Raw genomic sequence first — 17,785 nt, 5'->3', positions numbered from 1 at the left:
GCACCTCTAATTTGGTTTTAAGTATAATCATCTAAAAGATAAAATGATTTTGTACGCCAACAAGCCGTATGTAATTTTGTAGGGGGTGTCACACAAAAAAAGTTGGAGTGACAATATAAGATCTCTTTCTTTGTGGGGACTAAAATGTTAAATCGACAAGAACACAAAGTCCCAAATACTTTCAAACTCAAAATCCCCAATCCAAACAAAGGAGATAAAGAAAAAGGTAAGGACCACTTAAAAAGTCATAAATAAAGAATTGAACCTTCTAATTCCCTCACCTTTGTAGCAAACACCAATAATACTTTGGTTTCAATTCTACTAAGAACAGTAAATCTCAAGGACACCCCAAAGATCTAAACCTTAAGGAAAAAAAGAAAAATCTTCAAAAAAATAAATAAAATAAAGCTTAGATAGCATATTATTAGATATATTGGAATTCTCTTACTATACATCTAACATAATCAGAAGGGTTCTCTTAAAAAAGAGAAACTCTATCTTGAAACGTTTCAAGAGAGACTAATAATAAACGTCTTAAATTGAAAAATGTGTCACATTAGAAAAAGAGATATAGAGAGAGAGAGAACGAGAGATTGGTAACTTAAATAACAGAGCCAGAACATAGCTCAACAGGGCCAGAATTCAGCAATTCTTCAATCATTTGCTCAATATGATCATCTTCAAGAGGTTTGAATTGTTGGACACTCTTCATGACCCAATTCGTCTCGGGCTGTTGCGCCGCCACCGCCGCCGCTCTGTTGGATGAAGACCACACCCCTGTTTCATCTGAATTTCCAACAATGCCGTTACCATTGGGAATTACTGATGAAGGAGAAGCAATTTGAGGTTCTTTAACGATGGGTCGAGTCATTTGGAGAGAAGCCAAGTAACAACGATGTAGCTTTGCTGTGAGAGTAGCAGAGAGAAGCTTTGAAGCAGAGGATTGAGACGCATTGGGGTTGTAAGGGAAATTGGTTCTAGCTCTCGGCCCGCACATGAGTCTCGCCGCTTCATCGTAAGCTCTTGCTGCGTCTTCTGCCGTTTCAAACGTACCCAACCAAATTCTAGTCTTCCTGTGAGCATAATTCAAGAGAAAACAGAGCAAAACGTAAGGAAACGTTTCAATTTACTGAAACAGAGCATATGGAAACGTTTCTCTAAGTGTGAAGAAGTTGAGAGAAAATTACAGTAATGGGTGGCGAATTTCAGAGACCCAAGAGCCCCAATGCCTCTGACGAACGCCTCGATATCGCTGTTGTGCTCTTGCCATGTTTGTTACTTTGGAGAATTTCGAGGGGAAACGTTTCTCAATGGCTGATGTGGTTTTTTGTTTGTGCTTGAGAGAGGTTGGATGGAGGAGGGGTTGAAGTGAGGGGGCTGAGGGGGTTTTTGTAACCAATTTAGGCTTGTGGGCCCAGGAGAGGGTTTTGGTCTTCTTTCACTTACTTTATTTTTTATTTTATTTTATTTTTTTTTTGCTTTTAACTTATAGTTGAGTTGGCTTAACGTGTTGTTGGGTTGGAGGCTGAAAGAGAAAAAAAAAAAGTAGAATTTTAGTTTTTTTTTTTTTTTTTTTTTAATTTAATCTACCAAAAGCGACCAAATTCAATCTACAGTTTTTATTTATTTATTTATTTCTTTTACAATTTTTTTTTATTGTTATACACTCAAATTGACAATAACAGCTTTGGGTATTAAAAAACTCATCAATGTTAGATTATTAAACCTTCTTGTTTACGGAAAATCTAAGGTTCTTTCACATGGACTGATATATTTAGCATACAAGCTTGACACCCTAAGGGTTTGTATGATTGTTGACAAAAACCCTTTTTACATGAGCTTCAATGAAAATAGATTTTTTCAGGAAATATTTCTTGGTTTCGGTTATATGTAGGAATATGTCAAAAAAGAAGCTGATTTTCAATTCCAAGAGTGGGAAAATTTGAGGGAGGGATTTTTCTCCTTGACATTTAATCCAATTGCTCAGGTTGGATTGGTGAATATTTTCACACCTTAGAAAGTCCTTTTTTCAAGAAAATAAAGAAAATAATTTTTTTTTTATAGAGAAAATTCAAAATCAAACCTGGGTTGTGAACGTATTTTCTAGTGTTGACACTTGAAAGAAAAAAAAAAAGAATAATACTGAAGTGATGTCAAGATTGGACCTCACATAGCGCACCTGACGTGAAAGTGTATGAGAAGCTCTCCTCAAGATGCAAGTGAAAAGCATTTATGGTTCCTATTCACTTTCATGTCAAGATGTGCGATATAAGATCCAATCTTGAGATCACTCTAACACGACTCTTTTGAACTTAATTAGCGAGTGTTGAGCATAATGATCAGGTCTCCCTAAAAAAAAGTAGAGGTCTTGAGTTCAAGTTTCTCATTGGCCATTCATAAGGATTTATTGCATCTTACCTGATATGTATGATTTGTAAGTATTGCATGTACCAACGTTAAGTCTCGACTTCTCTTAGAACTTTTCACCTCAAAAGCCCTTATCTCTACTCCCCTAATTGCATTTTAGGGAGAAAGCAAGAAGGTAATGGACTAAACTAACGCAACTCCTGAAGTCGTTTTGCCTCAGCACAAACATTTATTTATAATATTAAGTGTAAACATCAACTCTTCGAGGATTTTAACTATGCCTTCTATGATTTTTGCCGAAGCATTGATATATCATTTTTTTCATTCATTGAGAGGCCTTGGTATGTCAAGAAACCATTTTCTCTAAGAAGATAGTTTTTCAAAACAAATGCAGTCAAAAAAAAAATCCATCTACTCATGCAATCATACAAAATGAATTGTATCTAGTGCTTATATTATATCAATGCAAGCATTATTTTCTCTTTTTTAATGCCAAAATTTAGATTATTTGGGCATTCTTCTCTCTTCTTTTGTGTCAACCAACTCTATCAAATTTGCTATTCTATAATACACCATCTAATGCACATTCCCATCAACATCAAATAATCAATCTTTTGGTTTGCATCACATCATCAGTTCGAATTTCCTAATACACCAATCAAATGATTTCAATTAGCTGGTAAACATCATAGTTTGCATAATCCATCAAATTTAAATTAAAAAAATAATCCTTAAAATCAAGTGAGCTTGGTGACGCCATAGATGCAATGGATCTTTATAAAAATCAAATGTATTCTTAGGGTTTTTCTGTATTTATTGTACATGGCTCACATCACAACTACTAAACCCAGACACCTACGCATGTGCCATTTCTAGAGAGACGACAGATCTATTGCTAGATGTTTCTCTTGACCATGCTCCACTCACTGTTTACCCACGTGCGAAGAGATCTACCATACCCATCTTCTCTCTCTTATTTAATAAATAAATAAATAAATATATAAATAATATTAATAATTAATAATTATAAACTTTTGTTTAATAAATATAAAATAAATAAATAATTTATACTTTATAGAGAGTAAAATGCACTCTTTGATTTAATTCTCTCTCTCTATTTATTATCAGCTGCCATTTTTGACTCCTTCATTGTGGAATCCATTTGAGACATTAATATCATTGCAACATTTGTTCCTTGGTTCACTCTATCATTAGTTCATCCCCACATGCAAGGGGATTGTCCTACTAAACAAACAATATGAACCCCTTAAAAGTCTAGAACTAATGCACACATCAAGAAGAAAATGATTCAGTAATTCCATTTGATCCAATGTAGGACCCATGAGACGATGGTGGGGCGTGATTCGTTATACGTGTGACATGTGTTTCAAGACGATGATTTGAGATTTCATAGGCGTTGGAACAATATTTGTGTTGGATTTTGGTCGGATCATTATAATTCTGAATTCATATCCTACGTTTAGACTTAAACAGGTTAGTCTCCAACTTGGAACCTAAATTATGAAACTACATCTTTTCCCTATTAAATTCAGGCAGATTGGATCAAACCCACCCATGATTTGCTAATAAATATTCTATCTTATACAGATAAAATAAAATGTGCATTAATATCAGATCTAGTAGAGGGTGTCCTACTTTGTTTTTTGCCCTTTAAATCATATTCAATCAATTATATCCAAACTCACAATCTGGTCAAGAATCAATTATACAATCAGCGTATCTTGGAGTCTTACATTCTTAATGAATCATGAGACGAGCAAAGGATCCCCTGAGTCTTGAAATTATTCAAACAGCTACTTTTTCTCTATAATGACTTTCAAGTCCATATGATTGATTGTACATGGGAAGATGATTTTCCTAAAAGAAAAAAATTTGATTGAGCATTTTAGAATTCATTTTCCTGTGTAAAATGATTTTTTCATTATTGGTGGAAAATAAATTTCCACCCAATTCTATTAAAATGATTTCCAACCTCAAAAAACTAAAAATTAATTCTATTTTTTTTCCTAGGTGCAATTAAGCAGTAAAATTCATTTTTAACGGAAATCAATTTTTCACGACCACTTATATAATACAGACCCCACATTGCAAGAGTCTTTGATGTTTGGAGAGGCCGTAAAAAAGTTAAATTTTGGCTGAAAAAAGGAAACATCTTGTTTGATAATTATTGACATAAGTCAAAAAGGAGCTGATCTGCTCTTGAATGAAGGCCTTTTGTGCTGTTACCTTATCTCCTTTATAATCATTCCATATATAAAGAGGTTTTTCTACAGTGGACCTAAAGTCTATCATCCTCGATCAACCATAACTGTCACTTGAGTCCATCCTCATTTTGATCAAGGGTGTTCAATCAAGTTTTTGGGTCATGCCCTGGTAAAGAGTGGGCCTGCCGTTTGATTGGTCTTGATCAATGAGTTAGATGATAACTTGTACGATAAAGGGTATTATGTTGAGCTTAGTAATCTTTTCAAGTGCTCTACCAATTCGGGAAAGTTTTTATTTTTATTTTTTATCGTTTTTTTCTTCCAACGCTCCCCATCAGAAAATTGTAGATCAGTTGCATCACGATACACAAGAAAAGATTTATGATTGTGTGTATCCCGATGCAACTGATCTACTATTCTGTGATGGGGGCGTGTGTCAGAGGGGGGAGCGTTAGAAAATCATTACACTTTTAAAATATTTATGTGTATCCTGATAATACTTATCTCGAGTGTAATTTTTGACCATTGGATTTTATATTTACTTGGTTGGGGCCGTATGTTAATTTTCGAGTTAATAGACAAATATTTTATAAATGTACCATTAATTTTGTTGTCATATCCGCCCATTTATGTCCTTTCATCATTCTTATTTTTACCCCTAATCAAGTTTTAACTGGATCCGTTATAACGACATAACGCCTTAGCTTAATGACAGCCGAAATAGCTTATGTCGTAGAAATTTTCTTTTGAAATTTGGAATTTTAATTTATTATTAATCAAAATCACTATTAACTATTTTAATACCATTATAATGATTGTTACTTTCAAAAAAAAAAAAAAAAAATTATATTTGATTAAAGTCATCTTTTAGCCCACCTTTATAACCCCCTCACTATTATAAACTTTATTTTCAACCACACTCCATAGAAATTGTGGATGGAGCTTTTAGTGGATCGGGTTCAAAAGGGATCAAGGTGTATGGGGATTAGATTTGAGTTCTGACATCTATCACACTCCGAACCCAATTCAATTTAGACACATAAGTATATTGTCATGGCATCAATCTCATCGATTCGATCAAAATCCGAAACTATGGATTGCATATTGGGTTCAACCCAATTTGATCCGATCCAATCCCTAAAAAAAAACTACTTACAAAAGCACTCATTTTCACATTAAGCATGTATGGCATTGAGAAGAGACAAGTGAGTGAAAGAAAAAATAACATCAGATATCACTATCAAGACTTGTGAGAGATATGATGAGGGAACAAAATCTAATTAAATCTCTCGAAAAACCCTTTTTTTTGGTTTACAGCTAACACACTAGAAAGAGAGATAGAGAGTGTGATTTTGTCAAAAACAAAAAAAATTTAAAGGAGAAGAGGTGAAGTAAGTTGGTGGGAGCCACAATAACGCGTGCAGGTGGGCCCAGGCCTCTCAACATGTAACGAGTGCTGTTGCATGTCACGTCGCCTCGCCCCATATTCTGACCCGGTCCAATTCACGGCGCTCCTCACGCTCTTCGTAAGCAAAGCAAACCATCCAACATGTCCCAGAATTTGTTGGTAGGCGTCGAGTATACATCCCCATCACTCTCAACATTTACTAAGCAAATCGAAAACCAAAGATGAGAAAGAGAAAGAGAAAGAGAGAGTGAAAGAGAAAGGAAATCTCAATATTTACTCTATAAGGTTTAGTTAAAGAAAAAAATATTTGTTTATTTCTCTTCTTGAAATTCCCTTTCTTGTCTTAATTCTACCTATTTTCACTATGGTAGGAGCATGTGATGCTCTAGTTAGTTATTTGAGTTTTTTTTTTTTAAAAGGGCACATTAACCCGACCAATGAATTTGGAAGATCTTCAGTTCTAGATCAAACGTCCAACTATATTGGAAATGATAAATGCCCGTGACAATACCATGTTGTGATAGGATTCTTGATTATGGGAATTAATTCGAGAACAGTTTAGTTGTACCTCTCGATGGCCCACAAGTGATATAGGGGATATTTTAGGTATCGGCAAATTGTGTGGGGTCCGATCCATGACTTGATTCAAAAATCTGACCCTGTCGAATAGGGTATTTTTGGTATTTCTTTTTTGGATTCGGTTCATTGATGCAATTAGGGTTTAATATTGAGAAAAGTCTTGCTTATTTTTGTTGTGACATCTAGATATTTCTAGAACTATTCTCTCTAAAACATATATTGATTTGATTCAAATTTCATCTATGTTATAGGTACACTGTTGAATCACGTAAATTCTCTATGTTTTGTGAAATTTTCATTTTACTTATTTTTCTTTTGTTAACACAAAACACCACTACCAACCTACCTCAAGGGTTATTATGTATTCAGGTCTCAAAACACCCTTTCGATAGTCATTCACTTCTCCATCCCTCACAACACTCAACACCTCCAGGGATGGATTTACACTTAGGGTTGTGGGGGCACTTGCCCCCACAAGAATTTTTCAAAGTATATAGATTAGTGAGCTATTGCGATAGATTTTAGTGGTAGATAAAAATCTATCACTGTTAGCCCCACAAAATTTAAAAAAAAAAAAAAAAAAAAATCACTCTTAGCTGTCCCCCACAACTTTTTTTTTTTTTTTTTCACTCTTAGTTGTTCTCACAAAAAAAATTTCTATTCTTGGTTGCCCTCACATGGGAAAAATCTTGGCTCCGTTCTTGACCACCTCGTTTTGAGCCAACAATACTCACGCCTCTCAAACATTCCCTTTTCATCCCTATCATCTCCCAACATTCATATTTCCTTTGTTAGTCCGGACATCTGATATTAACAAAAAAAAATGAAATAGAACCCATACACTCAAATTCCTTCTTACCACCAAACATCACTCTTACATTGTCCCTCAATGTCACTTTCCAACTTCACCCACCTTAAGGTAAAGTTACAATTATTGTTTGTTCGTTGAGGAACACCTTGCGAAATACATTCAAATGTTTGTAGCTTGTCATTTGCTTAACACAAACTAGGATGTCTTTGTATAACAACTTCTTTTCTTAACTCTTTATTAAAATAAATTACTATTTACAGAAGCCAACAAACACCTAAGTTAGCACCGTACCATGACCAAGGAGCCCCATTGTTCTCACACCGCCTCTCATTTCTGATTTTCTATATTTTCACTCTCGCATATGTTAAATCCACTTTCACTGCTTCATTTCTCTCAATTTGAATCTATTAAAATCATTCAACTGCCTTATTTTTCATCAATGAAGTTATCTAATTTCATTTGTAAACATGAATTTTTCATTTTCAAATATCTCTATTATTTGGATTTGGAGTTGTCACCATTATTTTTTAGAAAAAAAAGTGTTAAGGGGCATCCGAAAAATAGTTTCAAAAAATCATTTTTGTAGTGACTTTTGTACAAATAAGAGACTAATATACCTAATATCTAAGTAAGGGGGTATATTTAGGAAATAGGAAAAATGTTAGGCATCCTATTTCCTCCACGTTGGGTGATAACCTATGACATGATTATTTTTCATTTTTTTAGAAATTTTAAAAAAATTAATTGAAAATGAAACTTAGTACCATTAAATTTTAAAGGATTTTATTCTGGGTTAAGATCATGGGAGTCACCTCATTAAGAGAGAGACCCTATGGTGACAAGCATTTACATTTTTATAGAGGTAAAACTTCAAAAAAAAAAAAAAAAATTGAAAATGAAGAAGTGAAAGAAGGAGGTTAGGAGATGGAAAGTGGAGAGGGGGGAATTATTTCCTACTACACCTTACCTTGAAACTTATTTTCTCTCTTCTTGTTCTTTTTCTTGAGTCCTTGGTATTTTTGTTCTTCTTCTTGAATCCTTGATTTATGAACAAAATATATAACCATTTTTCAAAATAAGGGTTAAAATTTTTAGAATGGGTTGATTTTTTATGAGGATGATTTCTACGATGAAGAGATTATCCTCACCAAAAATCAGCTCATTCCAAAATTTCTAGTTTACAAGTTGAAGAATCATGGACCATCCAATTTTTTTAAATCACTTTGATGGGGTTAGAAGTTTTGGAATGAGTTGATTTTTGGTGAGAATATTTCCTCATCATAGAAATCATCCTCAGAAAAAATCAGTCTATTCCGAAACTTCTAACCCTTATTTTGAAAAATGTTTAGTTCACTTTAAGGCCTCCGAACACCACTCATATTTAAACCTAGTGTAGACAAACAACACCAAAGAATATATTGGTTAAGGTTTCATTTAGATCAATGTAATAATCCATATGGTCCAAATGAGGGCCTCTATCCCTGCCCTACATTATCATTTGGTCTCTTTATATTTAAATCCAAAAAAAAAAAAAAACAGGGAGGGAACAATATTTGAGAGCAGTACACGTGTGGTGTTGTTGTGGATGGGTAGCTTGAATGTGGATTTTGTGGTAGGATAAAAACAAGCCACGTGGTACATATTTTGGATCTATACATCAAAAGAATTTTAATTAGCTAATGTTTCCATTTTACTCAAGTATATATATAATGAAAAATACTCAAATGAGAAAGCTCTCCAAGCGTATAAATGAAAAATGATTTTAGAGTATTATTATGATTGGTGATTCATAGCCATTCAATAATGATGATGATGAAAATGATTCATCAATTGATGTTATTTGTGATGCGCCTATGATTTCAAGCTCATGGCATGCTTGTTGACCTCGGTCTTTCTTCTAGACCATTGTGAAATGAGTTAAATTCCCTTATCTTCATCAAAGAAGCAAAAAGTCTGTCTTATTTTTCTTTCTAAAACTAGTCATCTTCAACTTGTTGGGGAAAAAAATTTACCCTCATCTTCTATCAGAAGTTTCTATATATCTACTTTGATCAAAACCTCTAAAACAAGATTGGAGAAGTTAATGACGATGAAATCATTGCTAGAAAAATCAATGATTTTTTGTATGGGATTAAAGTCAGGTTGAAAATGATGGATTGAAGATTTGATTTAGTAATTTAAAAAAAAATTACTAATGATTTTCAATATAGACTATAGTGTTTGAAGGGCTTGATACAAACACAATCAATATACTAAAAATACCTAGGTGTTAGTGTTGTGGAAAGTTAAGCTTATATATGTATGTGTCATAGTGCCCACTTTGAGTTGGTTTTCACTATAATACTATTATATTTGGTCGTTCATTTCATCAAGACCCCTAGTATCTACTTTGTATCGGCTTTCACTTTGGTAGCCATCTTCCCCCTCCCGCCGTGTCTCCTCCCAGTAGCCATTTTCTTAGGTTGAGGTTGAGGATGAGGGAATTTAAGTCATTTTTGACTAGAATGTAAGAAAAGAACAAGTGACATGAACCCACTAAATCGTGGTTTCAAATCTTGTCCAAGATTGAGATGGTTTGTTCGAGTCATTTCAGTTTCGTTCGAGAACAAGTGAGATACACATTGTGAATTGTCTCACACAATGTCTCATTTGACAATTGAGATGACTCGGGTGATATTTTGAAAATCTCGTCTAAGTTAGTCAAATTCAATTGAGTCAATCAGTTTTTTTGTATGTTCTAATTAAAAGAGATCAGAGTCCAAAAATAAGAAGCTACGTATATCTACTTCCTATTTTCAATATTTGTGGGAATTTGATTAAACTTCTTTACTATTATAATGGGAGAAGGCGGAGTAGAAGTGGTTCGACACCAAAATTTGGATTCCTAAAATAACCCCACCTTAACACTTAAACTTAAACATAATCAAGACCATTTTGGTCAAAAACCAAGAAAATTGCAACCAACATCCTATCATGTTGGTTAATTTTTAGTATTACAAAAAGAGTCATGATAATCTAATTTGGGCACGTGGCATACTCAATTGACTTACTTGACGTGACAGACTTGGAAACCATAGATCTACTCTCCTCGGGATACAGAATTGCACCTTTTTATAGGAAATCGTAGTTCTATATCCCAAGGAGAGCACATCTACGGTTCACGTCAGGTAAATTGATTGAGTTGCCACGTGCCTGAGTCAGATTATCAGCACTCTTACAAAAACATCCCTTATTTTTAATATGTAATCTTCAAAACCATCCTTTAATTAATATTTTAAACTACAAATAAACCCTTTAGAAACATGTGCATTTGCACATGCCACCTTCTAGTAAAACATAAAGAATTATCAAATGATAATGCCCTTGTATAGTTAATAACTAAAATATACGCCCAGGACTCGGTAAAAAAAAATAGAAGAACCAAAAAACCTTTTACATAATTACCAATATATCCCAAAAAAGTGAATTTAAACGAACACCCCTCACCAAACCACAATTTTACCGTCATTTCTATTGCTTTTAGTTCAAGCACTTGTAGTACCGTGATTCTTGGAAGCAGAAGCATACAACAAAATAAAAAAAAGTTGGTAATTTGATTGAACTTCAAAAGCGCTTTTAACTCTACCTACAGAATGTCAAAACGATATCTAAAGATTTTTCCAAAAAACAACCTGAAACAGTAGCACCACATGTGGCTTTTACGCGTTTAGAAACATGGAATTAGGGAGAAGATTATTAACACGGTTTCGTTTAAGACCAAGAAAGATTGGACCCATGTGAACCGAACCGCACTCCATGGGATTTGCTTAACTTGGTCGCTTTGAATTGAAAGGATACTAACAAAAAGCGCTTATGATGATTAAGTTGGCATGAAAGCGATTTACATATATCTCTGTCACATTTTTTTTCTCAAATATAATAATGTCATTGAGATCATAGTACCAGTAGTACTTTAATATAATACGACGTGTTAACGTCAGCCGATGAATTTCTATTAAAAAATCACTTTATTTGACTAAAGGTTTCCTGACCTCACCTCCTTGTGGCATCCATAAGCATGACCGAATGCTAAATAGACTTCGATCGTTAAATTTAACAACATTTTGTTGTGAGATGTTTAGTATTTTTATTGGGCTTGGACTTTAAGAGGTTAGGTAGTATCGAAAGGGATCTTTTCTGAAGTGGAGTGGGTCCATGTGGGGGTTCGGAGGGTAACGTCCTCGAGGCAAATTTTTTTTAGGTATATATTGTATTTTTGAATAGGGTTTCTTTAATGGTTTTTTGCTCTGCGATATTCTTTATGGTTGTGGACAAAGGGTTTGTAGTCTTTATAGTTGATAATAGATTTTTCTCTCTTCTTCGAGGATGTTAGCAATTTACCAAACCACATCAATCTTGTGTGTTCATTTTGCTTTCTTATCTTTACTCTTATTCGACTTCCATACAACACATTGAAATATAAAAATAAAAATAAAAATATCTTTCACATTAGCTTTTAAATGTAAATTTAAATTTGAAAGTTCAATGACAATCCATTTTCAAAGCCTTCGATCAAAGTGAAAAAAGGTACATTTTAAAGAAAGAAAGGAAAAAAAAAAAAAAAAACTCAAGAGAACTAAGGTAGGCGTGTCAATGGGCACCAATAGGACAATTTTGATTTTACCCCTTTATTGGAATCGATTAGGGTTAGGTTGCATTGAATTGAATCAGTTGAAACTTTTTTTTTATAGGAACTGATAAAAAATTGAGAATTAGAGTAATTTAAAGATAATTTTTTATAGTTCCAACGCTAATTCTCTTGGTTTGAGAATCAAAACCGAAATCAATAAAAATAGAAATTGAGAAAAATTATCGATTCTAATTCTATTTGCTATATGAATTGAACTGGAACCAACCCATTAACAACCCTAGTTTGAGGTATTATTTGGTCAACATGGCAGTCCACAATAGTCCCACAACCCTTGTTAAGATTTCAAATCTTACTAAAGTAGTCAAGCTAGCTTCACTCTAGCTATTAATAGGATTGTTTGACATCAATATTATTTAATGATAGTAGTTTATCAACTTACTACCTAGTATAGGAGATCGTGAATGTAGACAAAAATATATCATAAAAATTTTGTAAGTTTCTCGACTCCGCGTTCTTCCTCTCTTTTCCTTTGACCCAGGGATTAGGGGAACTGAGGACAGCTCGCAACGTGCAACGGCTGCTTCCAACGGATATATCAATGATCACATGTATTTTCAAATTTGAAAACAAGACATTCTAATACTAGAAGATGTAAGAAAAAATGGAAGAAAAAGACGCTTGGTGATGTCATCCTTAGGAGGATTTTTCCCCAAATGGGACACTAATGTTTGAAAAAATGATCCATCAATCAATGTGACTTAAATGTACTAACTAATTGCGATATATAATAAAAATTGCGATATTCATCGAGTCGAGTTGCATCGAAACTAAGAAGATTGTATGTATATGGGGAATAACTAATTGCAGATCACTTAAAAATAATTGTATCTCATCGTTTGAAGAGAAAAACCGCACTTCACACTCTATTGGTATGATTGTACTTCTCAATAAAAATTAAAAAAATTATTATACTTAGACAAATTCCTCAAACTTCCACTTAAAAAGAAATATATCAAAAATGAAGTGCAACAAGCGATTTACGATATGTAATAATTGCTTTCTGTACATGTAAAAAACTTGCACTACCTTGAGACCTGTGATGATCTTCTAAATTTTATAATATCTTTATACTAAGATTCTGACTTGAGCGTTGAAGGGTGTTGTTGTAGGCACATCCAAAAGTACGAGAGTACCGCACAGATCTAAAAGTAGTGCAAGTTTTTTGCATCTACACTTCCTATAATAAGTTACAAAGAAAAACACAAACATTTAATCTTCCAAGTATTAACTATTAACAATTTCCAAAAGAAAAATATTAGTCTCAAAAGATCTTTGAGGGCTTTTGTCGAATAGAATACTTAGATGAGAGAATATTCAAAGGATTGTTAAAACCTAGAAATAAATATTAATCTATAGAAAACTTGATTTTTTTTTTTCTTTCCCCTTTCATTGGAGCAGTGTGTTTGAAAGAAAGATTCACATGTAATTTGAGGTTCTAGAATCTTTGATTTAGTAAATGATCATAAAAGTTAATGTTATTTTGTTGTTTGATGCTATAAAAATAAGGATTTTAATGTTATTATATAATGATATTTTGGTAAATAATAAAAATTATTTACAAAATTTCATTGAAAAATAATATTAAATTGCAAACACTTGAATTTGGACGGGCCCTCCATGTAAAATGCAAAAGTCCACAAAAATTGGAATGAATCCCAAGGCTCAAACCCTCCAAAAATATACTTCTATTTCCAAGAAATAGTCTAGGGCTCCCGTTTGCTTGACTCATGGGTTAGAAACCCAAGCTCATTAGACTTAAAATTTAACCATATACACACACAATCCACCACCAAGCCCATTAAACTTAAAGTCCAACTATTATCTCAAATGCAAGTCTCAACCCAATAATCACAATCAATCACCAATATCATCTTAAGGCGACACATGTCATCACCTCAACCCACCTCTCTAATTCATCTACCAACCCCACTACCTTTCTTTAAAAAACTAACTTACCCACATCTCATTTGTGCCTATGTCATAACCTACTCCCATTAATCTTTTCGAATCCCTCATGACAAGTCGTCCACATACCCCTTCTCTCTAATCAACTCTCCTAACACACATCCCCACAACACCTTTTGGACACATGTCATCATATCCTCCACCCTTCAAAAAAATCAACAACAACTCTCTTATATACCCTATTCTTTTAATCAAAACCTACTTTATTCAACTCACCTAACACTCAACCCAAATGGGTTGAAAGATCCAATCTATTTGGATTATAAACAACTCATTTACACCCCTTTCTATAAATATTCTTCCATCACCCTCAATTTACACGTACTCCCTCTCACAAACCTTACACATTCTATCTCTTTTTATCATTTCATCCCATTTTACCCTTCAAAGTTACCTCTAATATCCTATAAAATTTTCCTCATTCTTAATATAAGGTTTTAAGACTTGATCTTCCTTGTTAAGTTTCAATTTTCCCTCAACTCTCCTATATCTCACAATCACCATACTCACATCCACTAACCACTAAAAGTTTCACACTTCTAACGCATCAAGACTAAAATTAAGGCTCAATCACCATACTCACATCCACTAATCACTAAAAGTTTTACACCTCTAACATATCAGGACTAAAATTAAAGTTCATCAATTGGAGATCAAGAAAAAATATCAAAGAAAAAGAAAAACAAGGTAAAGAAAGGACAAGTGATGTAAAAAATCTCCATTCTCACCCCTCCATCTTTCCTCTTCTATCCTCCCTACCTCTCTTATTTTATTTTTGATTTGGAATAGCCATAAGATGTGATTTTTACCCTCCTTTACTTCTGGTAGATCGGACCTCAATTCAATCGAAAGTATAGGGGTTGAAGCACCTCTTTTCAAAACAAAATTGCACCATCTTTAATACATAATCACATATCACACACACCACAAAAACTTTTTAAGACCATCGATAATTGAGTTTTTCTCATTCCATGAAAATGGGCCCATAATCACAAAACCCATAATTTTTTCAAAATCATATGAGTTTAAGGCAAAACATGGTAAGATCTCTTCTCTTAATAAAATGATCCTTCTAATTTAAGCCGACATTAAACCTCCACCTTGTTTAAGGACACAAAATCGTCGTTTTATCAAATTTTCTTATTTTCTTTTATTCTTTAAAATGACAAGCTTTCGAGGTTACAATCATTTGATGGAGAGAGAGGGATGCTTAACACCTTTCCCTCTCTTTAATCAAATCACTTACCTAGATCCTCGATGGATCGGTGCCCTAATTCATACGAGAATCACTAATATACTAAAATGACATTTTTCTCTAAAATAATACTTTCAGTTGACCATTTACACCCTTTTACAAAAAGAAATTGTGGTGACTCCAAATCCTCGTAAAGGTGATCTTCGAAATCTGAAAATCACGCATCTACAAAACTCTTTATTTTTTACCATTAAAATACAAATTAGAGTTATTTCTAAAGGGTATTCTTGAAAATGTATGATTTTGGAAGTTGTTAATACTCAATACTTGGCTTAGTCAAAATGTAAAAATATTTATTTGTCTTCTCTTGAAAAAAATAAAAATAAATAAACATAGCATATACTGATTTAGTCCAATTTCAAAGTAGGTCAATAGATATTTGATACTTAATATATTGTCTATGCTTTACACCTATGTTACCCAATTCGTTCGTCTTGGCCTGAACCATGAACTAACCCAATTCACATTTTGATTCCCATTGAATTCGTAAAATCAAGCGAACCACAAACCCATCGAATTTTGATTGGGTTTGATGAACCAAAAGCATTTGATTCAATAAACCAAAGCAATTTATTAAATATATATTTCACTTTTATATTTAGAATTTGGATTATTATATTACTTTATTTTTATTTTAACTCAGTTTTTTTTAACATAATAATTGTATTTATAACTTATGTGCTTCAATTATATGTACGCACAGACCAACCAAGCTAGTGAACTGATCAAAGGAACCAATGCGAATCAAGAAGCAAATTACTTCTATGTACCACTACGAACCAGGTTCATTCTACAGTGGCAAACCATGAATCCAAGTTTTCGAACCAAGCGAACTAAGTAACATAGGTCTATACTACCGAATGCTCTTTGAGATCCCTCATACCTTCTAATGTGGACATCGAGTAGAAAGATGACTTCGAAAGACTTAAGTTTCAGGGTGACTTGTCGAGTTTTCTAACCATTTTTCTATACTTGTGAATGGTCCTTGGGGATTTATCATCTATATGCCTTTTTGAATTTTGGGGTCATCATCACATGAATCTTGTTTATCATTCAACTCTATTTAATTCAATATCTTGAGTCAATGCTTTTCATGTTCTCCTTAGTGGGATAACACGTAAAATGCGGTCCAACACCAAATAATTTGGACTATGGCTTCAATAAGAAATATATGACACATTTTTTTTTTCCTTTATATTATTTTTAAAGTACAATAAAATGGACAATCCCATTGGTAAGAACTTATTGGGAAACTATTATCCTTAAACAAGAGTTTTCAAAAAATTGTCTTTTTTCTTATAAGTTTTTTGAGAAATAGTCCTGTTTCATAAGAGTTTCGGCGAACAACCTCAATTTGTATGAGTTTTCAGGATACTTCATAGAAATTACATTGGAGCTTTTACTAACTATACTCGTCTTGTAAAATTTCAAGCTGGAGACAATTACTTCAGACCTTAATCAGATTTCTCTAAAAAAGTATAAATGAGAATGGTATGTCGTAGTCATCACTCGACTGAAACTACGTAATTGAAGTTTAGGGGCACCATCAATTAAGGTAAAGTGCGAAATAATTATAATACGCACCTTAGATTAGTTAGTTTCATTGGCTTTGCACCAATGCATGGGTGTCACATGTCGGCCTTTGATGTGATCTAAGAACATCTTGGGATATGGGAAGAGATTGTGCCAAGGAAAGGGCCATCGACGTCCTCTAGTAAAGATGTAGTAAAAAGATCCTATATTAATTGATTTAGTTACTTAGAGATTTCTAATGAGAATTTCCCAACCCAAATTTGAGTTGGATCCTTCAATTTTCGGTTAGAATTGCCCAAAGTTTCATCTAGAGTTGTCAATGGACCGGGCTGGATTTATATAGGCCAGTCTTTTTTAATGATGTCAAAATCCAGCCCAAATCTGCCCTATATCTGATGATTGGGTTGGGCCGATTCTATTCAACAAATCAAATTGCTATGTCCAAGCCTGGCCCGCAAGTATTCAAGTATATTACAGATTGGAGCGGATCTGTTGAAGCCAATACAATGGTCATACTCATACCACTAGACCATGTGTTTGTTTGATGATGTTTAATATACATATAATATATAAGTAAAACAGACCGGGCCACACTATGGGCCTAATCCTAAATACAAAGTGTGTAAAGAAGACCAAAATTTGGATTGGACTCGAACTAAGGCCCTTTCAAATCCAACCATAACCCAAGACGAAACACTATGTTCTAATCACTACCGTACAATTTTTTTTTACTTAATATATTTATTACTTATAATTTTTCATTATTTTAAGTCCTTTTTACTCTTTGATAATATGAAATACATCCGCTATTAAACTCAAAATGAAGTTTGTGAGTGGTTCGTATCTTGGGCTTGGGTTTGGGCTGAGAGTCTAAAGAAAGGATTAGAGTTAGGTTGGGCTAGGGTTAGAACCCGACCCAACCATCAAGTAGGGAAAGTGAACCCTAATATTG

At 33.5% G+C, this 17,785-nt stretch overlaps 1 protein-coding gene across 1 annotated transcript; it reads right to left on the bottom strand.

Moving 5' to 3' along the window:
• Positions 1–394: 394 nt before the first annotated feature.
• On the bottom strand, positions 395–1,371 carry ESE3 (Integrase-type DNA-binding superfamily protein). Its single transcript, XM_086452882.1, has 2 exons — positions 1,188–1,371; positions 395–1,073 (listed from the first exon to the last, which is right to left on the bottom strand). The coding sequence occupies exons 1-2, from the start codon at positions 1,268–1,270 to the stop codon at positions 602–604; spliced, it is 555 nt and encodes a 184-aa protein (XP_086309008.1). The 5' UTR covers positions 1,271–1,371; the 3' UTR covers positions 395–601.
• Positions 1,372–17,785: the final 16,414 nt, after the last annotated feature.

This window comes from Akebia trifoliata, chromosome 8, assembly GCF_017979445.1.
Source record: "Akebia trifoliata isolate Shusen 1 chromosome 8, ASM1797944v1, whole genome shotgun sequence".
NCBI lineage: Eukaryota > Viridiplantae > Streptophyta > Magnoliopsida > Ranunculales > Lardizabalaceae > Akebia > Akebia trifoliata.
Note: the sequence above shows the minus strand (reverse complement) of the source record. Positions and strands in the feature narration are given on the sequence as shown.